The sequence below is a fragment of the Triturus cristatus genome, chromosome 7, assembly GCF_964204655.1.
Source record: "Triturus cristatus chromosome 7, aTriCri1.1, whole genome shotgun sequence".
NCBI classification, from domain to species: domain Eukaryota; kingdom Metazoa; phylum Chordata; class Amphibia; order Caudata; family Salamandridae; genus Triturus; species Triturus cristatus.
The window spans coordinates 1,721,838,196-1,721,864,052 of record NC_140590.1 but is presented as its reverse complement, the minus strand read 5'-3'; the positions used below and the strand labels follow the sequence as shown (position 1 = coordinate 1,721,864,052).

Sequence of the window (25,857 nt, the reverse complement as noted above, 5' to 3'; positions counted from 1 at the left end):
CCGGATTCCACTAATGATTGAGTGGGGGTCCACAGAAATCAGAAAGGTAAGAACCACTTGTTTATATTAATTATTGTTTCTCCTAACTGTGGTGAGAATATTATCTTTTGGAGGTAATACGACTTCCAAATATTAGTCAGCATCATTTTAGTTTAATGTGTCAAATATGGAGATATTTTACATTTATTACATTAATTTATTTTTCATTTAAATAATTTTTTTATCAGTTCAACAGTTGTCACTTCCCATCTTACACTTCCTCTGATGTAATTGATGTTAAAGGACAAGCGACAACACTCCCTGTGACATTTTCAAACATGTAAGGTTGTACGTACTCATTATTAAGAATTAGGAAGACAATGAGAACTTTTCTAATGAGCTGTTGACTCTAGGTATATTTCTGACAGGTGATGGGGTTGTGGTATGGTGAACACCTGAAATATCGATTCCAAAATATCGACTGCCCAGAATATCGAAGTTTAAATATAGAGTGGACAGAATATCTAATTATCAAAATATAGATGGGTCAGAATATCGAAATTGGGGTACAAAATATTGATTTCCATAATATAATATTTAAAAATATAGAATTCCATAATGTCGAATTTTAAAATATATATTACCATAATATCAATTTTTTTTTAGTGTTATGTATGGTAGTATATGTGTTAAAATTATGTATTATTTTTGTAATGTATGTTTAAATTATTTAAACAAATGAATGTTATGTAATTTAATTCCGTAGCGGTTTGTGGGTTTATAGGGGAATAGGGTGGGAAGTAATTTAATTATGCTTAATTAAATATTAATTATATTTATATGTTTTGATAATTAATTGATTGATAATTAATTATTAATTGGTCATTAATTTTTATTAATTGGTAATTAATTTATATTAATTGATTAATTGATAATTATGTTAATTGTATTTTTTATAATTAGGAGCGGGTTGTGGGTTTCTAGGGGAATTGGGGGGGAAGTAATTTAATAGTAATAAAGTAAATAATTATTTTTTTATTTATGTGTATTGATAATTAATTGTTAATTAATTATTAATTGGTAATTAATATGTATTAATGGGTAAATAATTTGTATGAATTGCTAATTAATTTTTATTAATTGCAAAATTATTTTTATTAATTGATTAATTGATAATATTAATTGTATTTTTTATTATTGGGAGTGGGTTGTGGGTTTATAGGGGAATTGGGTGGGAAGTAAATTAATTGTAATAAAGTAAATAATATTTCTTTTATTTATGTGTATTGATAATTGATGATGAATTATTAATTGGTAATTAATTTGTATTAATTGGTAATTAATTTTTATTAATTGGTAATTAATTTTTTTCAATGGTAATTAATTGTTAAAACTTTTGATTGGTATTGCTAATTAATGTAATCTTATTTTAAAAATAAATCTTTACTTTCCCTACTGTTGCACTCACTGGAGTGGGAATAGTAATGTTTACCCCTACGCTATTCAACGCTTTCTCTACTGTTGCACTCACTGGAGTGGGAATAGTACATTTTAGCCTCCTGCTATCCAACGCTTTCCCTACTGTTACACTCTTTGTAGTGGGAATAGTAATTTTTACCCCTACACTATCCATCGTTTTTCCTACTGTTGCATTCACTGGAATGGGAATAGTAATTTGTACCCCTACGCTATCCAACGCTTTCCCTACTGTTGCACTCACTGGAGTGGGAATAGTAATTTTTCCCTTCTTGCTATCCAACGCTTTCTCTACTGTTGCACTCTCTGGAGTGGGAATAGTAAATTTTTTCCTCCCGCTATCCAACGCTTTCCCTACTGTTGCACTCTTTGGAGTGGGAATAGTAATTTTTACCCCTACGCTATCCAACGTTTTCCCTACTGTTGCACTCACTGGAGTGGCAATAGTAATTTTTACCCCTACGCTATCCAACGCTTTCCCTACTGTTGCACTCACTGGAGTGGGAATAGTAATTTTTACCCTCCTGCTATCCAACGCTTTCCCTACTGTTACACTCTTTGGAGTAGGAATAGTAATTTTTACCCCTACACTATCCAGCGTTTTCCCTACTGTTGCATTCACTGGAGTGGGAATAGTAATTTGTACCCCTACGCTATCCAACGCTTTTCCTACTGTTGCACTCACTGGAGTGGGATTAGTAATTTGTACCCCTACGCTATCCAACGCTTTCCCTACTGTTGCACTCTCTGGAGTGGGAATAGTAAATGTTATCCTCCCGCTATCCAACGCTTTCCCTACTGTTGCACTCTTTGGAGTGGGAATAGTAATTTTTACCCCTACGCTATCCACAGTTTTCCCTACTGTTGCACTCACTGGAGTGGGAATAGTAATTTTTACCCCTACGCTATCCAACGCTTTCCCTACTTTTGCACTCACTGGAGTGGGAATAGTAATTTTTACGCTATCACTATCCAACAAAATCTCTACTTTTTTGACATTACTTTTATTATGTTTACATGTAAGCTTTTTTATACTATATTATGTATGTTTTATTTAATTGTTTTTAATATTTAATTACTTTTATATTATTTTTAATACATTTAAAAAATTAGATATTTTAGCTAACTATATTTTAACATTCTATATTTTGGAATCAATATTTTAGTACTTACCTGTTTGTAGATAGGGAGTCGATATTCTGTCTTTCTATATTTTGGCGTCGATATTTTGTGTAGTCGATATTTTGTCTCTCGATATTAAGTCACTGAACCTTGTGGTATATGGTGGGGAAGTGAAAGGCGATGCCCTCTGTGTATGAAATGATTGATGTGTTTACTGAGGGTGTGCTGCAATAGAAGAGTAAAATAAATAACATTTGGACATATTCTGTTAATTCAAAATGAAATAAGAATTACTAAACATCACACATTTGTTAGTTTGTGTTATGTTGCGAGACATGTCTACAGTGACTCAATGTTAAATTCAGAAATCCCAAGACATACCTTTAATGCCTTATCCCCATCTCAGGCCAGCTGATTAATTCCATTCACTTCCCAAGAATGGTATCAAGCTTAGAGGTGGACGAGCCACTGAAAGCTTAAGCCAGACTTGGTCCTGTGGGAACCTCAAGCCCATAACGAGCCAAGCTGTTGTGTGGCTTCTGCTTGATTTCCTCTACCCAGGATGTGGTGGTACAGCCAGAGCTGTCGACTATGAAATTCGGGAACCAGGGTCGAGTCTCTGCTTCAGCTCAACATCATGGTGCCGATTACGATCCGGTAAAAAAATTCCCCGTACGACTCGTATCCGGTCTTTTTACCGTACGAATCGTACAAGTGCCGTACAAACTGCCAATTACGATTCGCATGGGAAAAAGTCCATACGAATCGCATTGGGAATTATTCCCCACACGTCCTCGGGTCGGAAAATGTGTCCGACACGTCCACGGACGATTTACCGTACAAATGTGAAAAGTGAAGTCCGACCGCGGAATTATGATCCATCCCGTGCGTCCGATGTTACAACCGTATGGAAAAAACACCATCCGCACCGAACTCCCATAGCAACCATGGGGACATGTGCCCGCATACGTGCCGAACACCCCCCAGCCCCCGTATGTATGCGCCGACCCCCCCCAGCCCCCGTACGTTCGAGTCGTACCCCCACCCGTGTATGTACACCCGTGTACGTGTCGTACCCCCGTGTATGTACACCCGTGTACGTGTCGTACCCCCACCTGTGTATGTACACCCGTGTACGTGTCATACCCCCGTGTATGTACACCCGTGTACGTGTCGTACCCCCCGTGTATGTACACCCCTGTACGTGTCGTACCCCCCCGTGTATGTACACCCGTATGTACACCCGTGTACGTGTCGTACCCCCCGTGTATGTACACCTGTGTACGTTTGAGTCGTACCCCCACCTGTGTATGTACGGTGCGTACCCCCAGCGCGTACGCTGGGGGTACGCACCGTACGACTCAAACGTACACGGGTGTACATACACGGGGGGGTTCGACACGTACACGGGTGTACATACACGGGGGTACGACACGTACACGCTCCGACCGACGGTTCGTACCCGGTTTTTAACGGATCGTAATCGGCACCCATGTCATTCTGGGCTAATTGCATAGTCTCCCCTTGTCTATAAATAATGCCGGTAACCTTGTGAAATGTAACAGGTGCTCATGTAAAACGCTCCAATACCTTCTGGTCGAGTTTGCGCTATATTTTAAATACTGCAGAAGACTGCACTAAAAGGTAAAAACAAAGTCTTAACATGAGGAAAGGCAAATAGATAACCTTCTACTGGCTGACTTGTACAGAGTAAAAACAGAAAGCCTGGATAAATCGCGGCTTCAATTGTATGATCTATGGCAAATATTTTATTTCACCAAAACTCCATTGTTCCATTAGTGTGCGTGTATGAAAGCACTTTCAAATATGTGAGACCAGGCTATCAGTTGTACAAAATTATCACATTTAATATATAACGTGCCCTATTAATGTCAAAACTTTTGTATGGTTTATGTGACACAATTTCAGGGCTCAGCTCGTGCACAGGCTCTAAGATCTGAGACAGACCCTTGGTTCAGCTCTGGCTCAGCTCTCCCTGCTAATTTGTTGGCTCGCCCACCTCTAATCAGGATTTGCCACAAACAGGACTGGCTTTAGCACTGGTGGCATCCGGTGCAACAGTGTTCATTGGTGACCACCTCCACCACGGATTCCCTCACCACTACCTTTTAACATTGCCCATCAAGTCTCCATAACCACTCTCTTTCAGATGCATTTCATTAGTTATATAGCGCCACTCATACCAGTGTAAGATGTCACGGCACTTTGCATCACACACACAAATTATACAGAGACAATCAATCATACCTGTGTAAATCAGCATATAGGAAATGTTACATAAGCCCGAGGACTACAAGGTGTAGGAGTGACGGATGTATGACGTTACAACGCACACTTTTACAACGCATGCACTTACAACGCATTTTTTACAACGCACAATCCATTACAACGCATGACATTACAACGCAGGACACTACAACGCATTTTTAAAAACTACCTTTACAACGCATTTCCATTACAACGCATACTACCTTTACAACGCATAACATTACAACGCATAATATTAAATTGCATTTAAGGTAAGTATTAGATAGTATAGGGGTAAAAATTACTATTCTAACTCCAGGGGGTGCAACAGTAGGGTAAGTGTTGGATAGTATAGGGTTAAAAATTACTATTCTAACTCCAGGGGGTGCAACAGTAGGGTAAATGTTGGATAGTATAGGGGTAAAAATTACTATTCTAACTCCAGGGGGTGCAACAGTACGGTAAATGTTGGATAGTATAGGGGTAACAATTACTATTCTAACTCCAGGGGGTGCAACAGTAGGGTAAGTGTTGGATAGTATAGGGGTAAAAATTACTATTCTAACTCCAGGGGGTGCAACAGTAGGGTAAGTGTTGGATAGTATAGGGGTAAAAATTACTATTCTAACTCCAGGGGGTGCAACAGTAGGGTAAATGTTGGATAGTATAGGGGTAAAAATTACTATTCTAACTCCAGGGGGTGCAACAGTAGGGTAAGTGTTGGATAGTATAGGGGTAAACATTACTATTCTAACTCCAGGGGGTGCAACAGTAGGGAAAGTGTTGGATAGTATAGGGGTAAAAATTACTATTCTAACTCCAGGGGGTGCAACAGTAGGGTAAGTGTTGGATAGTATAGGGGTAAAAATTACTATTCTAACTCCAGGGGGTGCAACAGTAGGGTAAGTGTTGGATAGTATAGGGGTAAAAATTACTATTCTAACTCCAGGGGGTGCAACAGTAGGGTAAGTGTTGGATAGTATAGGGGTAAAAATTACTATTCTAACTCCAGGGGGTGCAACAGTAGGGTAAGTGTTGGATAGTATAGGGGTAAAAATTACTATTCTAACTCCAGGGGGTGCAACAGTAGGGTAAGTGTTGGATAGTATAGGGGTAGAAATTACTATATTATGCGTTGTAATGGTATGCGTTGTAATGGTAGTATGCGTTGTAATGTAATGCGTTGTAAAGGTAGTTTTTAAAAATGCGTTGTAGTGTCATGCGTTGTAATGTCATGCGTTGTAATGGATTGTGCGTTGTAAAAAATGCGTTGTAAGTGTAGTGCGTTGTAAAAGTTGCGTTGTAAAGGTTGTTCCCCGGAGTGACACGTCATCTATAATGGTAGGCAGAATAGTTTAAAAGTGCTTAGTCTGGAGAAGCACAAACTCAGAATTTAAGAAAGGAACACCATATTTGGGGGTTCTCTTTAATAAAAAGAATCAATTTCTTCCCTAATGAACCCCTTTTGCAACATTAATCTATGCTCCAATCTATACTTTGCAGTGTACATGCAGTTCTTTGATGACAATTAATAATTCACTTTTCTACATTAGGATTTTAACTTATAAACTGCAAGTAACAAAATGATGTCTTTTAGAAAAGCAGTAACCACTGACCTATTTACATTATATGAACTTTGTGATCTGCATGGTACACCTTCATTGCAGCAGGCACATTTACCCTCTGTGCTATTTTATGATCAATCAAAATCTCAACTAGACAAACCTCCGATCTCTCTCCAGGAAGAACATTAATGACCAGAGTTTTTATGACATTTTTATGGTTGCTGGAAATTGCTGAAGTCAAGGAACGCTGCAACAGGTGCTTTCAAAAGCAAAATGCACTTATAAATTCGCCCCCCCTCGGCCCCCGCCCCCGCCCCCCAGAGTTAGCACCCGATGCAGTGGCACCAGCCACACAGCCCTAGAGCCCGCCCTGGTCATAATTGTTTTTTGTGGGCTGTTGAAACCAAGAGACTTGAGAAGACTTTAAAAAAAAATGGGCAAAGAATTGGTTTCTTTTACGCAGTCAGGGGCATATTAACAAGGAACAAGGAAAATTAACGCTAAGGTCGCTTAGCGTTAATTTTTTTGAACGCCCGCTATCGCTGGATAATATCGCCTGGTTATCGCATTATTAAAAACGCTTACCGCCTAGGCGATAAAAAATCCAGCGATTGCAGCATTTTGGGAGGTTATCGCTGGTAATGCAGCGATAAAACTATAAGGATAGGGATATCCTTGTTGATAGCCCATGGTGGATTTAACCATGTAATCCACCTCCCATTGGATTACATAGCTAAGTTTGAAAATCAGCAGACGTAAAACAGCAGCGTTAACTGTGGTTAGTGCTGCTTTTTTTTGCCTCTAACAAGGTTAGCGTGAAGGTTGATAATAGGAGAAATGTTGCTTAGCGACATTTCTCCCATTATTTTGCTCTGGAATGCCCACTTTGCATCTCATTAAAGATACAAAGAGAAGCATAGTGAAAAAGGGTGCTAACATGCGATTTTGCATGTTAGCACCCTGTTGTTGATAGGGCGATATTTTTATCTCCGCTTCTTTGGCTTTTAGAGCCAAAAAAGCGGAGATAAAGCCCTTGTTAATATGCCCCTAAGTTTTTTATTTTTTACCAGACCCTGACCAGCACACTAGCTATGTTGACGTCATTTCTGGCTATATCTGTAGGATGCCCCATTATGGCGGGCACTGTACACCGGTCACAGTTTTTTTTTATGTTTGGTTGCAATTGACCAATAAAACCCTAATCTGCTTCACTGAGAACAGGGCCTCTCTAAGTGTAGATTCATAAGCTTTGTGAGAGCGAACAATTCAAGTGACTCTGGCAGGAAAAGCATAATATTAACATAGAAATATTATAAAACATAATTCTATGTTTACCTTGAGAGTTTTCACAATCATTTCTGGGTGTGTTTTCCTCTTCCGTCCTAAGGGCTGGTACAAAAAAAAGACAGGTGAGTTGAGAAGGGAAGCTTGGGAGGGGAATCAAGTGTGATTGGGTCATAGCTGGGGGTGCAAGAGGAGTACGCCTAGCGTCCGTGTTCAGGCTCTGATTGTAAGTGCAACCATCCTGTAAGGAGGCGGGTTGAAAGGTCTCTGCATTGCAGTTGAGCAGTTTTAGAACAGAAGATATTATTTGTCCACCAGGAGTGTGGTGCAGTGGTGAATAGAGATCGTGAACCTGTTTTTAGGGACCACTCACTGCCCGTTGTTCTCCCCAGTCCCCCAAATCCCACCAAATAGTGCAAAGAGGATGAAGGGTTTGATTGGTGAGTGCCTCAGTTGTTGAATGTTATAAAATAAGGTATATCTATTCAGTCGTTGTTGAAGCAGCCATTCACAGTGGTGTAAGTGTGTCTGTTTTTGGAAATAGAAGTACAGATACTGGGAAGCAGTATTAACAAACAATGAATTACTTTGTCAATATGTTTTGTTTTTGCTGTGTAAATGCTTTCACTAACAGCATTCTCCGGCGTTGTAGGGTTTTTCATTACTACTTTTTTCCTGTGAGGCGGAAACTCTATTCCTGGTTCCAGTCGCTTCTTGTGGACATGCACAGCATTTCATTCTGTTGCTGATTTGGGGAAAGATGTACAAAGAATTGATTCTCAAAAAGTGGCGCCCAGTGCGACAATCACTTTTGGCGCCCCCTATGTCCCATGACCACCTCCTCGTATTCTCTCCCTACCACCTCCCTACCTGCAAAAGTGCCCCTCATCTCTCCTATCATAAGATATTGCTAAACACAGTGCCCCCCTGAGGTCACGGCGCCCCCTTCCACAGGTCAGCGCCCAGTGCGGTCGCACCAGTCGCACTGCCCTAAAGTCATCCCTGAGTACATATTGGAAACAAACTTATTGGGAATCGATTCTGATTTTGCGAACCGACCTATATACTAATAGATTGGTTCGTGAAGTCACTATTTACTGGGTCAGAATTCGACCTCCCTCATCGATATTCATGCGGTAGGTCGCAAATTGCGACTCACACTGATTGAATGCCACTGCAGGGAGCGGAGGTCAACAGACCATCATGTTAGTGATCGAATTTTAATAAAGTACATTTTTTTAAATGCAACCCGCTTTCCTTAAAGGAAACATGTCTTCATTTCAGAAAAAGAATATTTAAAAGAAAAGTTTGTTTAGGAGTTGACAATGGTCCACTGGTCCACTGACCACTCCCAAACTTTTTTTCATTCAGAAAGAAGAAAGGGTCACCTGAGGACCCTTTAACCTTTGCAAATGGATTTCCACCTCCTTTGAGGAGTCGGTAACCTGTGAATGGTTTGAGACCAAATTTTCAAAACCACTGATACATAGCATTCTGACTTGTAATTTGGAAGGGATGCCCAAAATACGCCCAGTTGTTTAGATCCTTCACTGGATCCTTCTGTTCCTTCTAATTGTCGTGCTTTCCTACTGTTGCTTTTTCAGTTAAAATTGCAGAACAAAATAGTGAACAGGCCGCTTATAGAATTCATTTTGCAAAACTTCTTTCTTCATGCCTCTCAAGCTGGATTTCGTCTTCAGCATGTCACTGAGGTTGCCTTGGTTGTTGTCCAAAATTCACTATGGACAATACAGGCCAAGAGTGGATGGCAGTGTTGATTGCACATGATTTCTTCTCCACCTTTTGTCCATAGTTTGTCAGTCTTGGCTGTTAAGGGGGCTTTCAGTGTTGGAATTTAGAGGAACTCTCCTGGCAACGAAGCTTTTTTTATGTTTAAAGAAGCCAAATAGCCATCATGCCTCCCTTTAGAGCATCCACTATGCCCCTCAATTGCAGAGTCTCCCAGGGGCTTCCTTGAGTCCAACCAATTTTAATCTGAATATGTCACCACATGTAGAGCTCATTCGGAACCATAAGCTAGCAAGTATGTGGCACACAGATGCCAGTGAGATTATTTTGCAAATAGATGCTAATGGAGACTCTGCATGAGAAAACCTTTTATCAGAGCTAAAAGTAGTTGCCTGCTAGATGTACACTATGGTGCCAATTCCGATGCGGTAAAAAGCTGGTACGAACCGTCGGACGGAGCCTTTTCTCCGTCCGACTCGTACCCGGTGCGAAATCCATCCGAAAATGCAAGTACGATTCGCACGGAAACACCATTTCCGTACGAATCGAACAAAACACCGACCGAACAGAATCTAAACACAATTCCGATCCTGAAAGGCGCCGACCTGACGTCGGTACGCATCCAGCCTACGTTTCACGAACCAGGAAGTACGAATCGAACCGACGTCATCCCGCACGGAAAATATTTACCGGCTGCCAAAAACTGCCGGGAAATCAGGACGACACACGCAAGGAGCAGCTGGACGCGACGAACAGACATGGACCCGAACCTACGTGCCATCCCTGCCCTCCTAGCAGTCCATCTGGCGTACAGGAACCGACGCAGACGCCGCAGAAGGTCAGCACAACAACCAGGGGCAAAGGGGGGGGCAGGGGCAGGACACACAACACCAACACATGGTACCAAATCACACATGGCCTGGACATACCTGACCATCAGGGCCTGGTCACTTCCAGGGGGTGGGGGCGAGGCCAGCAATGCAAGCGTCCGCCACAACGGAAGTGGATGGTCACGCGAACCGGTACGTACCCTACCCAGGCCGCAAGAGCGTGGGTACGGAACGTACCACGCGTCCCCCTACGTCACTCCAACAATGGCGGTACGGCCCGTACCCACGTCAGAAAGGCCTTGGTACGGCTTGTAACAGCATTGCTGGGGTCATGTAGGGGTACGCGTGGTACGACCCGTAGCCACGCCCCCAAGGCCTGTGTACGGTGCGGACCCCACGGCACCGCAACAATGGGGGGACGTACCGTACCCACCCACCAAAGGCATGGGTACGGGCCGTACCCAGGCACGCAGAGCGTGGGTAGGGGTATGTACGGACCGTACCCCCACCCGTGGAAGTACGGCCCGTACCCCCACCCGTGTATGTACGCACCGAACCACCACCCCAGCAGTGTATGTACGCACCGAACCCCCACCCGTGTATGTACGCACCGAACCCCCACCCCAGCAGTGTATGTACGCCCCGAACCCCCACCCGTGTATGTACGCCCCCAAACCCCCACCCGTGTATGTACGCCCCGAACCCCCACCCGTGTATGTACGCACCGAACCCCCACCCGTGTATGTACGCACCGAACCCCCACCCCAGCAGTGTATGTACGCCCCGAACCCCCACCCGTGTATGTACGCACCGAATCCCCACCCCAGCAGTGTATGTACGCCCCGAACCCCCACCCGTGTATGTACGCACCCAACCACCACCCGTGTATGTACGCCCCGAACCCCCACCCGTGTATGTACGCACCCAACCACCACCCGTGTATGTACGCCCCGAACCCCCACCCGTGTATGTACGCACCCAACCACCACCCGTGTATGTACGCACCGAACCACCACCCGTGTATGTACGCACCTAACCTGCAATAAGAATGGTGTGTGCCTAACACCCCCAGCAGTGCCCAGAGACAGGAGGGGTGTGTGCAGAGTCCTCCCAGCAGTGCCCAGACACAGGAGGGGTGGGTGCAGAGTCCTCCCAGCAGTGCCCAGACACAGGAGGGGTGGGTGCAGAGTCCCCCCAGCAGTGCCCAGAGACAGGAGGGGTGGGTGTGCCCAGACACAGGAGGGGTGGGTGCAGAGTCCTCCCAGCAGTGCCCAGACACAGGAGGGGTGTGTGCAGAGTCCTCCCAGCAGTGCCCAGACACAGGAGGGGTGGGTGCAGAGTCCTCCCAGCAGTGCCCAGACACAGGAGGGGTGGGTGCAGAGTCCCCCCAGCAGTGCCCAGAGACAGGAGGGGTGGGTGCAGAGTCCTCCCAGCAGTGCCCAGAGACAGGAGGGGTGTGTGCAGAGTCCTCCCAGCAGTGCCCAGACATAGGACAATATACCCCATCAACAAGTTCAGTGACCAACAAGGGTGATACCCCAGATGCAGGTGGAGCCTTCGCTGAGCCAGCATGGCTATATTGAAAGGCAACCCTCACACATCCAGGAAATGTAGACACAGCACAGCACAGCATTTGGGAGACACCCTGCAGGGAAAATGGCCTGCTCCACAGAGGATGGAACACACCTTGGGACATTGTCACCATACAGTGAGAGCAAACATGACCAAATACCATTGGCAGAGACCTTTGTGATGGCACGCAGATGGCAGGGTACACCCCATGAGCAGCACACTCCAACATTTCACAGACCCCTAACACATTATCACCACCCCAACTCAGGGAGCACCAGCACCAACAGCAAGTCCAGGAAAGCATCAGTGTGCAAAACCAAAAGAAAAGGCTTTATTCAGCAGGAAAATATCTCTGAGAAAATGTCCACTATGTACAAGGGCCATGGGCCAGGCCAGCAGCAAAGTCCGGGGGGGGTACACATCGGGACGTGTATCCCCTAGCTTGCCTGCACAGTTCACATGTCCATTTCATCCACAGAAGAGGGGGCATCAGGGGGAGGGTGGAAACAGGCACCGCAGGGACAGGAGGGGCAAGGGTAGGTGTTGTGGGTGCAGGGAGGGATGATCCTGCCACAGGGGGGGTGCCAGCGCCAAAGGTGGAGGACAGAATGGTGCTGCACACGTCGGCAAGTTCCCCCAGCGACTCCCCCGCACCCAATCGAACCACAGGCCCCAAGGAGGGGGGGGGGCAGAGGGATGGGTCGCAGCGCCACTGGGGGAGGGTGTGGACAGGGTGGGGGACTGAACTCCCCTGGCCGGGTCCCGCCTCCACCGCTTGCGGGGTGGTGTCATCCTGGGGCTGGGGGGCACACTTGCAGTGGATGATGCTGTCACCGACTGTTGGCCAGGAGAGCTAAGGGGAGTGGATTTGGAGGGAGTGGGTTGTGTGGACTGCGGACTCCCACTGTGGCTGCGTGTTGTACGTTTCCCCCCCGACCCAGTGGGTGTGCCTACATCACCCTGTGTGTGCGTGACAGGAGGTGTGCGCTTCGACTTCCCTGGTGGTGTGGTGCCTGTGTCTGTTGGGGTGCGTGCATGCTGACGTCTGAATTGTGGATGGGGCAGGGGTAGGGGGGGGTAGGCAGCGCTGCAGGAGATCCAGTCCTGCAGTCAGTGTGGAGTCTATGGACCTCAGCAACTGCCGTTGGTCAGACTGCGCAGCCGACATGCCCTCCATGTATGCCTCCATCTGGGTCAGCACCTGGGTGTGAGCATGGAGGACATTTAGCATCGCAGTCTGACCAACCTGCAACTGCCTCAGAATGTCCACAGACTCCGCACTCACCGCAGCAGTGGTGACAGGGGCAGGGGGTGCGGTGCCTGGCAGGAAGGAGACATGTGGGGACCGAGCACGGAGGGAAGGGCCACGAGCAGGTGGGAGGCCGGTGATGGAAACTGAGGTGGCGGGGGGATGTGGAGGGCTGCCTTCAGCTGGGTGGGCAGACTCCGCCACCTCTGGGAGCTCAGCCTCGGACCCGTCTGCGTCATAGTCTGTGTTGGCAGTCAACAGGTCCTCTGCCTCACTCCCCTCGGCCTCCGTGCCACTCCATGTGCCAGACAGGACAGCACTGCTGGCACTGGTGCTCAATCCCTCCTCCCGGTCCGTGCTAGTGTCTCCTTCGGTGTCCCCCGGCGATGCTGTGGGCAAGGTGAAGAGACAGGAGATAATCAGACACCTGTACACATATGTCACATGAGTCAAATATACATAGGTCACATTGCATAGCCTGAAAAGCAACAGGAGTTACACCTACAAAACAATGTACACATGTAGGCCATGAAACACACAGTTTGTCGACCCACCATGCCACTGAGAAACAATGGAGAGCATGACACAACAGCAAATCACTTCACTTCAAATTTTACAGAGGAGCCAGCCTCTGGGGACAAATGTGCACAGCATCTGCACCACACTGCGTCGTCAAAAAGGGATGAGCAGGAATCATATCCATTTACTCTTGGCACATGCTGCAAAGGCAATACATGAAACCATGCAACACATGACCGGGTCACTGCACCTTGAGCGTATGTCCAGTCAAACATCACACACAGGCCAAACCCAGCAAGGAGGATGGAGCTCTTGACATGTAGGCCTTGTACGCACAAACCACCCACACCTGAGACAATCTCATGGAGACGGAGAAAGTATGTACACCCCTTACTCTGGGATGAAAACACATGGCCTCCACTAATTCATGACTGTACACACACTGCCCCTCGTGCGCCTGTCCACACATCATTGACAAGCAAACATCATCAGATTGTCTTAACAACACACACAGGTAATGCCCACTGTGAGTATGCACAAGCAAAATGGGTCCCCCTGTACAGTGGACACATGTAGCAACCTGTAGGTCATAACAGTTGAGCCCAGGGTACAATGCCACCCTACCCAACCCCTGGCGAAGACACAGTGAATGTCCATATTGTTGGATGACGCACATGATACCTAGGAAGAGGTGCCCCAGGGCACAGTAGTGCCCACACTCCTCCATGGTCCAGGATGGACATGACTGCAAATTAAGCAACCGTCCCTGCACTTAGCAGGCCTCCCACTCAGGCACATCATGTCAGAGGGCACACAATTGGACATGCATGCTGGAAGGCTGTACACTTTGGAGACACACCCCTATGTCGTGATTCACAATCATTGCCAAGTGACATGGACCCCACAATGACTGAAATTGGCCATGGCACACGCAAGGTCCCCAGACCTGTGACACATCACCCCCACACATGATGCTGCTAGCATTGGGCACCAGCATAAACAGCCTGCCTAAATAACCTTGTGCAAGAGTGGCTACACACACCTGGGAACACATGGCAAGGAGGGGAAGGGAGGGAGTGAGAACAGCACCGGGCTACTTTGGGGAGAAGTTGACGCACTGCACAATCAAACCCTGGCAGTGTATCCATGCAACTGCGCACTTACATTGGCTGGGGACACACAACTGACACACATGTACCTACCCCCTTCCTGCTGCTGCTTCTCCTGTAGGCGCCTGTCCATATCGGGGAAGACCACCGCCAGCACACGCTTCTGGATGTGGGTCAGACGACGGCGCCCACGGTTCTTACGGCTCTCAGGTGAGTCCCCCAGCAGGAGCCGTGCAATCCTCCTCGTCCAGCACCGGATGTCCTGCCAGCGTTTCCTCACCTGAGACAGGCTCCGCCTCCGACCCTCTGTACCCCTCACGGCACTGACGGCTTCCCTCCAGATCTCGCCCTTGGCAATGGCGCCTACCTGTGAGGATGCAAAAGTGAGAATACATTAATCCACATGAGCAAAGACACAGAGACACACATATAGTACAATCCTCTTTATGAACAGGCTATGGTATGCATGCAACTGATTGCACCTTTGTCATAGGGACATTATCCACTGTGGAAGGCCAAATGCACTACGTGTCATTGAAAGTACACGGGTGGCATGAGGGGCACCACACACTCACTGACCAGGGATCACACTGTGCCTCACAGGCTACACCAGGATTATGTACAGCACCTCACAGCAGTCACCTGCCCCAGCACACTGATGCTACCTCAGCAGAGTACACAGACACACACAGGTACAGGACAATCACATGGCATTGCCAACTGTGGGTACACACCTCACTCTGCCCATGTGCCAGTAGACGGGGGGTGTCACAGGTGTGGGGCTGGCTCAGCACGGCATGCACACAGCACTGCTCCCTGCTCACATCGGATGGCCAGGCTATATCCATCCCTCATGCTGCTTGTGTGCAACACTCCCCATATGCACTCACCCACATGACAGGGGACTTACACACACACCAATGTGCAGGGGACGAACACGGCCTTTGGACACTCACAGCACAGGTACACTGAACAAACACACATCCATGGGTACTGTCACCTGTCACACTGGGGGGAACACAGGATCACATCAGGACTGTGGAAACAACATCCCCAGGAGGAGTATGCAGGCAGAATGTGGCATGCACCATGCATTAATTGTCACAGTAGGCACTATGCAAGTGAGGAGTGCACACAGGAAACACAGCATGCTCTGCATGGGTGACATGAGGCCTTCCACACCCTGGGACCCACTCTAAACAACAGTGCATGTCTGTCACACATGGACACAATGCCAGAATTCACTGTCACACAAAAGGGGCACAGACTAAGCTAGTGGAGTCTGCACTCACCTGAACCCCTGGTCGACCATACAGGCTCTGGAACTGTGGGAGGATCACATCTATCAGGGCAAGGTTCTCCTCCTGGGTGAATGGCTGTGACCTCTCCACAGTCCTGGACATGGTGCCAGAGGAATCACTATCAGCAGCAGTGGTAATGGATGAATGGATGTGCAGGCAAGTGCTCTCTCATGGGACCTGGCTGCCTTATATATGCCTGGCTGGCCTGTTCATGTACAGGAGTACAGATTGATTGGTCAGTCACATTTGCATCCTACGTTTCATCCAATCCCTTCAAACCTACCCCAGTGTGTGGCTTTGCATGGTTTCAGTTTTGATGATGATGTCAAGTCAACATCCACTTTGCAACAATGTAGATTCTTTCAAACTGACTTCTGCTGGGCACCTGGTGCTCAAATTCAAAATTCTAACTCAGTCTCCATGGCAACCATCATGCATTTAGGCCCTTATACTTGTCCCTCATGTGTCCCCTATGTGATTTCATACATTTACACACAGGTACGGTGCGTTCCACGCCCTAGGGCACCCCACAAGCAGTGATACGGACCGTACAAGCGCTTGTACGGTCCGGATCACAATATGGGCGCTGGCGTATGCGTACGCCACAGTAGTACGGACCGTACAAGCGCTTGTACGGTCCGGATCACAATATGGGCGCTGGCGTATGCGTACGCCACAGTAGTACGGACCGTACAAGCGCTTGTACGGTCCGGATCACAATATGGGCGCTGGCGTATGCGTACGCCACAGTAGTACGGACCGTACAAGCGCTTGTATGGTCCGTACTACTGTGGCGTACGCATACGCCAACGCACAAATTGTGATCCGGACCGTACAAGCGCGTGTACAGTCCGTACTACTGTGGCGTACGCATACGCCAGCGCACATATTGTGATCCGGACCGTACAAGCGCGTGTACAGTCCGTACTACTGTGGCGTACGCATACGCCAGCGCCCATATTGTGATCCGGACCGTACAAGCGCGTGTACAGTCCGTACTACTGTGGCGTACGCCAGCGCACATATTGTGATCCGGACCGTACAAGCGCGTGTACAGTCCGTACTACTGTGGCGTACGCATACGCCAGCGCCCATATTGGCCCAGGGACCCTATACACGCACTCAGAACGTATGTACGGTGCGTTTCACACCTGTCAGTGGTGACAGGTGGCACACAGACAGGAATGGAGCGGTCAGATTTTGCCAAGGGTGGACACCAATGCATTGTCTGTGCAATACCACATGTGTGTGACACAGGTGTGTCAGGATGTGATGTGGCACTTTACCCCTGAGGTGTGGGCAAAGCATATGTACGATTAGCTGTGTACACATGTCGTGTGTGATGGTGCGCATTGTACCACACATCCTCTGCACTCCTTTGACATGTGTGCATGTCGTACACACTAGTGGAGCCATGAGTCACTTGCATGTCCCTGTCACGGACACCCGCACCTGTCCCCTGATGCCAGGTACACGCAATATTACACATGACATGTGTATGGCTGCGTTGCACGCTGCAACCATGTCATGTGTGTGGCATGTGTTTCCATGATTTTGCTGTAGGTGTGTGGTCCAATGCATCAGCAGTTGCTGCTGCCAACATGTGTCTGTGTGTAGATGGCCATGGCACACTGTTCCGCACACCAGCCCACATATGTGATCTGCCATGAGGTGTGTATGTATGCAACTACACGGAGTATCAAAACAAGTACATATCCACATGCTCTCTATGTATGTTCTGTCTCGACATGTACTCCTCCAAGGCAATGTGTGTGGCCTGTCCTTTTCCTATGACATGTGACCAGTGCATATCGCATCCACCAACCTGTCTGTACCATACGCATACTACTTCTGCACATGTGTGGATGTCTGTGAATCCTGTGATGCGTGTGCATGTTCACTTACACTGGCCCACAGCTAGTCTCATGCCATGTCATCGTGAGCTTGCCCCACTCCGTTAGTGGCTGTCCCTTGGTAGGAGTGTCACCTGACTGGCGTACGTGTCCAGGAAATGTGGCACAGACCTGACTCAGAATGTGGCATTTGTGTATTGGCTGTGTAACATGTGCTCAGTGCATTGACAATGTCGTTGTACAGTGCTCACTCTTCGGTGTTCCTTCCATTTCACTGCAGGGCTCCGCCTCTCCCTCGACGTATGCCAGACATGGCTGCCCTGCATGAACGGGACTGTATACGCCGCTACAGATTCAGCCAACGGTTGATTGATGAGTTGACTGGCCGGCTGGAAGCACAACTCCTCCCGCGCCACAGGTATCCCAGTGCACTGACACCCAAGTTGAAGGTGATGGCAGCCCTACATTTCCTTGCCACGGGTACGTTCCAACATACCATTGCTGACGTCGGGGGCATGTCCCAGACGATGTTCAGCCGTGTTCTGCATGATTTCTTAGAGGCCATGTTGGTTCACCTGGATGAGTACATTAAATTCCCAATTCGTGAGCAGTTGACAGATGTCAAGCGTGAGTTCTATGCCCTGGGAGGGATGCCCCATGTCATTGGGTCCATAGATGGGACACATGTTGCGTTGGTACCACCACAGGCACAGGAGGTGGTGTATAGGAATCGCAAACATTATCACTCCATTAATGCCCTTGTGGTGTGTCTGTCCAACATGGTGATTTCACATGTCTGTGTTCGCTTTCCAGGATCAGCACACAATGCCTTCATCATGAGGCGTAGCAGGCTGCCTGAAATGATGCTGCAGCTGCGGAACGAGCGAGCATGTATTGTTGGTGGGTAGACTCTGGCAGTTCAGTGTTTGGCGTCATCTTCCAATCTCACTGCCTGTGCTGACACACTTCTGTCCATGATGTTTCCTTGTAGGGGACGCTGGCTATCCCAACATGCCATGGCTGATGACGCCTGTCCGCAACCCCAGCACGGCTGCCGAGCACCGCTACAACAACGCCCATGGGCGGACCAGGAGAGTCATTGAGAGGACGTTTGGACTTCTGAAGAGCCGATTCCGGTGCCTCCACAAGACCGGCGGAGCACTCCCATATGCCCCGGTGAAGGTGTGCAAGATCATCATCGTCTGCTGCATGCTGCACAACATGGCAGTGGAGGAAGCTGTTCCACTCATACTGGATCAAGATGACCAGGACCATCCACCCGTGGAGGATGAAGGCCTTGGTGACGGGGCAAGTGATGTGGAGGAGGAGGAGGCTGTGGAGGACATGCGGAGTCGGCTCATATGCAACTTCTTTGCTTAGTGGTGAGTTCCAGTGTCTGAGTGTGCACGCATTGGGCCGTGTGTGGCATGTGTTGCAATGTGTGTGTCCATCTGCATGTCTGCCAAGTGAGTCAGTGGTGTGTATTGAAGTGTCACTCGAGTGATGGCGCAATGGAAGGATGTTGTCAGAGAGTCATCATTGTCACCTGTCATGTTGACAACATGATACGTGTTGAGTACATGCTTGCGGATGTGCTCCTTTGGGCTGACTCCTTGTGTGTCTCTCTTCCACAGGTCCATGGGCATGCTGTCTGCTGGTGGCATTGTTGTGCTCCTGCTACTCCTCATGAACACAGCAACATGTGCTGATTCTGCGTCACATGCACGGGCAAGTTTGGAAATCTCCTTAGGGTAAGGGATGCCTCACGGCGTTTTGGGTGTGTAAATTGTTTGTAGTCTGTGTGCACTTCTCCGGTTCATGTGTGGTCAATTTGCATACATGTGGATCCTACATGGGGAACATGACATGGGGCAGGCTTCACCTGGAGCCATGGTCAGACTTGGTGACTGTCATGTGTCAGGGGATTGGGGATTGTGATGAGGCCATCAATGTGTGTAACACTGGCCTCGGAAACATACAGGTTGCACCGGGTTCACATGGTGTGTGATTGCCCCATCAGGGCCTCAATGGTGTATAGCAGCCTCTCCGTGGCAGCAGGGGGTGTTTAGCTGTTATCCGTCACTTGTGTGCCAGTTCAATGGAATACCAGCATCTGTGTTGCAATGGGGGGTGCCAGTGTTGCTCCCACATGTTCATCCACATGACCTGTGTATGTGTTGACAGAGTATCATTGTCATTCCAACACACATGACTAATAAATTTGTCCCTCTGTCTCCAAGGTGCCTCTTCCCTGTCAATGGTGGCCTGTTGCCACTGTGCGTGCGGCATGTCTGGCATAGTTTTCAGAGGTGGTGCATATGTGTCTATGTGTAGAGTGACAAGATGCTAGCGGTTTGTCAGGGAGTGGAAACTGTATTATGCACAAGATGCACAGTTCCATCCACCTCAAGGCAAGATAGACCATCCCCCAGGGCAACTACAACATCCGTGTCGAATCCTACCCTGCAGTCTACGAACATGTGCCTTACGACTCCCATGATACTTGTCCATATCCGGAGTGCATCTGCACAGCTCTGCTACTGCATCGGGCAACCAGGCCACATCAACGTCCAAACGGGATGGGGGGAATGATTCACAGCCAGCTGCAGGATGACCTTCTCGATCCACGCCCACACTCATGATGCAGCCCACAACCCCAACACAACCATGTGGCACTGTGATCCAAAACTGCATTCTGGCATCTCCATGCATCCAACCTTGGCCTAGCCACCATTCTCAACATCCGCCTGACGCTAGCATGCAGGACATGGTAGGGACACATGTCTAGACATACCTGGGAGCGGCAAGCCAGGTCACTCCACATGATCCCTGACCTCTGCGCATGACTGTTGCTCCCCTGAATGTGTCTGTAGCCACAGTTGTGCGGGAACCACTCAGCTGGTTGGGCCCAGCACAGGTGAGTATGGTACTCCATGTCTGTATCAGATGATACATTGGGACCCATGTGTGTCCTGGGCAAGACTGAGACCCCACGGTTTGGATGGTTGGAGTTAATTCTGAGATCAGGCATGCTTTGACTTTACGACACACACATGTATTGTAATAATGCAGAATCACGGCGTCATCTTGTAAGTGTGATTAATTTATTTGTGGTGGGGTACGGGTTTGTGGGGATGACAAGAGGTGCACAGCGGGAGTGTAGAATCCAAAGTTCACTGGGGGAGTTGGTATCCTTGCCGTAGCGAAATGTCAGAGTCCATGCCACAGTCTTCGTCAACATAGGTCAGACAGTGACCAGCAAGTCCATGTGGCAGAGAATGTCATGTGCTGCTATTGGGCCAGAGGGCCAGGTGCCAGGCCAGGTGACCTGGGAGATGGTGATGTTCTGCTGACTCTCACAGTCTTTTTCGTGGACGACCCACCTTCCTGCGGGGACCCTCGGAAGCAGGCCGTGACGATGTCTGTGACGCTCCGTCGGATGAATCCTCCTCCTCCTGATCCCTCCCTGTGTCTGGTAATGGCCTTCGCCTGGTGCCACAGGGAGGGTTGCCCATGTTGTCGGCAATCCGACGGAGTACACCGGTCATTTGGGTTTACACCGCCACGAGCTCAGCCTGTCTATCCTCCATCCTTCCTTGGTGTTGCAGTTGACAGGCATGTTGCTGGGCCTGCAGGGTCTTCATCTCCTCGAGGGTCCCCTTGATGTCATTGAGGGTGGACGCAATCTGGTCCATGCCCCTGGTGTCGCGCCGGTATGTATCCAGGATGTTGCTGACCTGGGACACTACCGGGTCCTAAGCTCCCTGGTCAGGTCCGCGCCTCCGCCGCCCTCCACTCCCGCCACCCCTGCCCACGTGCACCTGGCCTGCCGTTGTGGGCGCATCGGGTCTCCGGGACCTGTGGAAATATGGATTTTTCTGATCAGTTATGTCCCCTATCTTGGACCCCAACGGTTTCATGTATGAATCACAAGTACATGTATGCTCCCTCCAGTTCCAGTTCTGAAGACGCAAATACATGTGCGTCCACCGTCAACATGTCCTCTTTCAGATCCGCCATGAATAGGCCGGGTATTCCATTCCTAAGTATGAAAGGCCACCGGCTTTATATGGTTCACTTATGCCATTTTACAGTCCAGGCAAGTAGGCTCTGATTCTGTCATCAAACTCTTCTTGCTTTCTGCCTCTGAAGCTCCAGTCTGAGCCTGCATCTGTGACCATGAACTTTGTCTCATTCCCTGCGCGGCTCACGAAGCCTGACATCAGCCTGTTGCCTGCCAAGAAACTGTATTTTACCTTCGAAATTATCTGCTCCGTTCCCTGCCCGATGCATTCCTGTCTAGTAGTTTAAGTAAACATTCTTCCAGCTACCGAGCAAAGGCCCGGTTTCTCTGTCTTTATGCAAGTAATTCATAGCCCTGTTACTATGGAAGATTCCTACCCACGCATCTAATGTAGACACTTAGACGCTTGTACACGCACTAACAGTCAGTATAGTCAGTATAGAATAAGATTCTACTCTAAGAAGACCTCTCTTTTGGATAACATAGTTCTTTAAACATAGGATGTTAGATATGATTTGTGGATTAGGTTGACTTGACCCTCCAGACTTCTGTCGCCACATGTAGAGCTAAATGTCAAGTCCCCTTCACCCCCTAGTTGCACGTCAATCACACGTCATACTGCTGCGTGCGCATCTCTGCCAAGTATTTCTGCTGACATTGCGAAATTATCTCATAGGTCCACCCATATGTGACATCATAACCAATGACGTTTTCCTTGTTACACCCAATTACGCCTCCTTCAGCTACGCATGTGAAATGTTATCTTTGCTATCAATTGTTACGCCTCTTGCATTGGCTTCACTGTAATGCCTATTGTATAAAAGTGAATAATTATCAATAATGTATGTACTTCACTTCCTGAACCTTCGTGGTGATGGAACCTGGAGCAACCGATTATAATCGACCATTGGAATAAAGCCCATTCCGAACCTCTAATACCACGGATTCTGCCTCTTATTTACTGAGCTATTTTATTATGTTTCTGTATCAAATTAAGTCCCGGTAATTAAATTATTTACCACATGAATGGCGCCCGAACAGGGACACTTTCTCATCTCACGCGCCGGTGGTGCGTTGCAGGCCCGGTCTCCTGCCACAGCTGGACGGACAACAACGCGTACCAGCAGGATTTCCTGTATCTCCCTCCGGTCAAGCGGGGGCGACTGAGGCTGCGATCAACACCCAGACGAGGCGGTGAGAAGTGCGAAGTATCCCGACCAGAGCCTAGCTGAGAGAGCAAGATCCGAGGTATACAGAGGCCCACCAGTTTCCGAAGTCCCGAGTCGAGTCCAGTTTCCGAAGTGTTCGAGTCGAGTCCAGTCCGGTTCAAGTTCAGTTCAGTTTCCGAGGCCTTCCGTTTCCGAGCTACCCGGTGAGTACCATTACTGGGGAGGCGTTCTGGCGTGCACATAAGTTGTGCCGGTCCAGACGGGTTTGGGTACACAAATCCGGTCTGCACTGTCTTAGCAGTGTATCTGTACTGTTTAGCAGTATATCTAGTATATCTAGTATATAAATTCGGAATAATTCAGTTAATGCCGAGTATTATGTTCAGTAATTAAGTTTCCTTAGATCGTATCATCATTGTTGCTCAGTTAAATGTTAAATGTTAAATGTTTTTAGTACGTTCTGCATATTGTGGTATGAATGACTGTTAATTATCGTGTTTATTGTATTAAGTTTGTTCAAGATCAAGTATCAGATCAGTTCTCAATATGCCGCTCTTTTCGAAATTAAGACAGATCACAACTAGAAAAGGGGTACTCGAAGAAGCTGTTCCTATTCCTCCTAGGGACACTCCAGGGTACTTCATGTATCATAAACACGGCTTAGACGCTATATTATTTCTTGATTTATGGGTAGACTACACTAAGGAATTACCAGAAAATCAGAGGTGGCCCGCGGCTGGGACCTGGGATGCAGAGTGCATCGTGAAAGTAGAGGAAGAATTATGGAAAAAGAAAGCTAGGCAATCACAGAAAGACGCCATTGAATTATGGCGTAAAGAATCGTATAGACGTACAGAAAAAGCACGTAGACAGGAAGAGAAGAGTAAAGAGAATTCAAATGAAGTCCGAGAAAATCTATTAATTGAAGAAGGTGCACGAGTGAAATCAGAACAAGTAGACAGACAAAGACACGCCCTTATGAAGGGTATGTATCCCCTTCTGGCCGAAGGATTACCTAAGGCTACTCCGGGGATACCAAAAGACTTGCCACCCCCATTATTTCCAATAAAGGTACATCCCAAGGGGCATCCTAGAACCGCAGAAGATGTTTTCCTTTCCTCATATTTAGATGACGCAGCTCCCGAGTACGCTAATTCCGCCCCACATAGACCACCTGCCAGGGAGGTTCAACACCGAGATCCAGTATCTGTATCTCTACAGCAACAAATTCCGACACAAGTTCCGGCAAGCACATCTGGTTCTACATCTGTTCCTACAGCTACTTCTATAGCTGTGTCTACACCTATAGTTGCTGTATCGCGTTCAACGAATCCTTTCACGCCCGATACCCCAGATGGGGCTACGGGAGGTGCTACCAACATTTTTTCTACGCCACCCAGAATAAATAAACTTACCTTTCAAGAATCTGCACATTCACGTACCCCCAAACTCATAAATGCCCGTACGCTTAAGGAACTTCTTATAGATTGTAGATATGACCCTGTGCCCGGAAAAGAGGACGAAATGACCCTGGCATCATTACGTATCAGACGAGCCGCGGTGTATTTAGGGAAGTTACCAGGAATGACTATGCATCTAGATAATATATACCATTTTGTCCAAACAGGGCGAGATTCTGAATGTATTAACAGAGCTATGGAATACCAGAAAGTGGAAATACAGGGGGAACTGTTACGTTTCCTCATAAATTGTGTGATCAGAAATCAAGACCGACCGGGGGTAGACCCGGAAGCAATGCAAATTCTTACCAGATGGAGCCAGAATATATCAGAAGGGAGACATGATAAGCAAAACTGTATAATAGCCATGTGCCGAAAGATCCGTAAAGAAATAGAACGCCTACACGAAGAGAGATTAGCGGTAGACCAGTTTGAACAAAATGAGGAGGAGGAAGGATCAGGACTGCCCACAGGACAGTCAGAAACCATAGCCTATGTAGGTAGAGGAAGATCTTGTAATAGTACTAGATGTCTTACTGACCCGATACGTCCGATATGTCTAGAAAATAACAGGAATTTTCAAACACCTATAATAAATATAAGGTCCCCCGAGCATTCGTTCCAAGCCGCTGACAAATTACTGCGAGAACGAAGGGGTTATCATTTTCTCGATTCTATGGATGAACAAGAATTAGCCAGATCAGCCGTTCATTGGGTTGACAGTCCCGGAAAGTATGATGATGATACAGTAGCACACACATTTTTGAATCTCACCCCAGATGAACAGCGTTTAGCTGGGATTTATATGATTCAACAACTTCTTATACTATATAAAAGCCAACATTCAGATCCTGGTCCCTTACCTGATATATTGACTGAATTACTCACGAATAGATGGAGAGGTTCAGGTACTAAGCTAATTAAAGAAATACTAGAATCAAGAAAGCAGTACATTCTTTTCGTATGTCCAGAACATGTCTCACTGCCCATCAAGGAAAGACCGATGTATTACATGGACAGACAGAATCCCTTACGAGAAGTACACCCAATAAAAGGCGAGGACAATGAGTTTAAACGTGTATTTGTATATACGCCCATATCGAAAATAGAATTGTTAGAAATGAAGAAAGTGGTACCCAGTCATGACAAAGACCCAGCGGGTTTCCACCGAGAAATTAAAGACATGTTACTCATGGGAGAGTATACCTATCCCGACATTATGACCATATTAAAGGTATTGATGCCTGCTGGCATTTATGAAAAACTCAAGGAAAAAGAGTGGGAGGTGGGAGACCAAAAGATAGATTGGACAGCATTAGAAAATGAAG

General features: G+C 47.5%; 1 protein-coding gene across 2 annotated transcripts in view; it reads right to left on the bottom strand.

Moving 5' to 3' along the window:
* LOC146812894 (killer cell lectin-like receptor subfamily B member 1B allele A) overlaps positions 1–25,857 on the bottom strand; it is a 237,375-nt gene that overhangs the window by 144,112 nt on the left and 67,406 nt on the right. The window contains exon 3 of one of the 2 annotated variants that reach the window (XM_085614635.1): positions 7,746–7,799. The exons of the other annotated variant lie outside the window; for it this stretch is intronic. Within the exon in view, the coding sequence (XP_085470761.1) occupies positions 7,746–7,799 (54 nt within the window). The remainder of the gene's footprint in view (positions 1–7,745; positions 7,800–25,857) is intronic. 2 annotated transcript variants of the gene reach the window in all.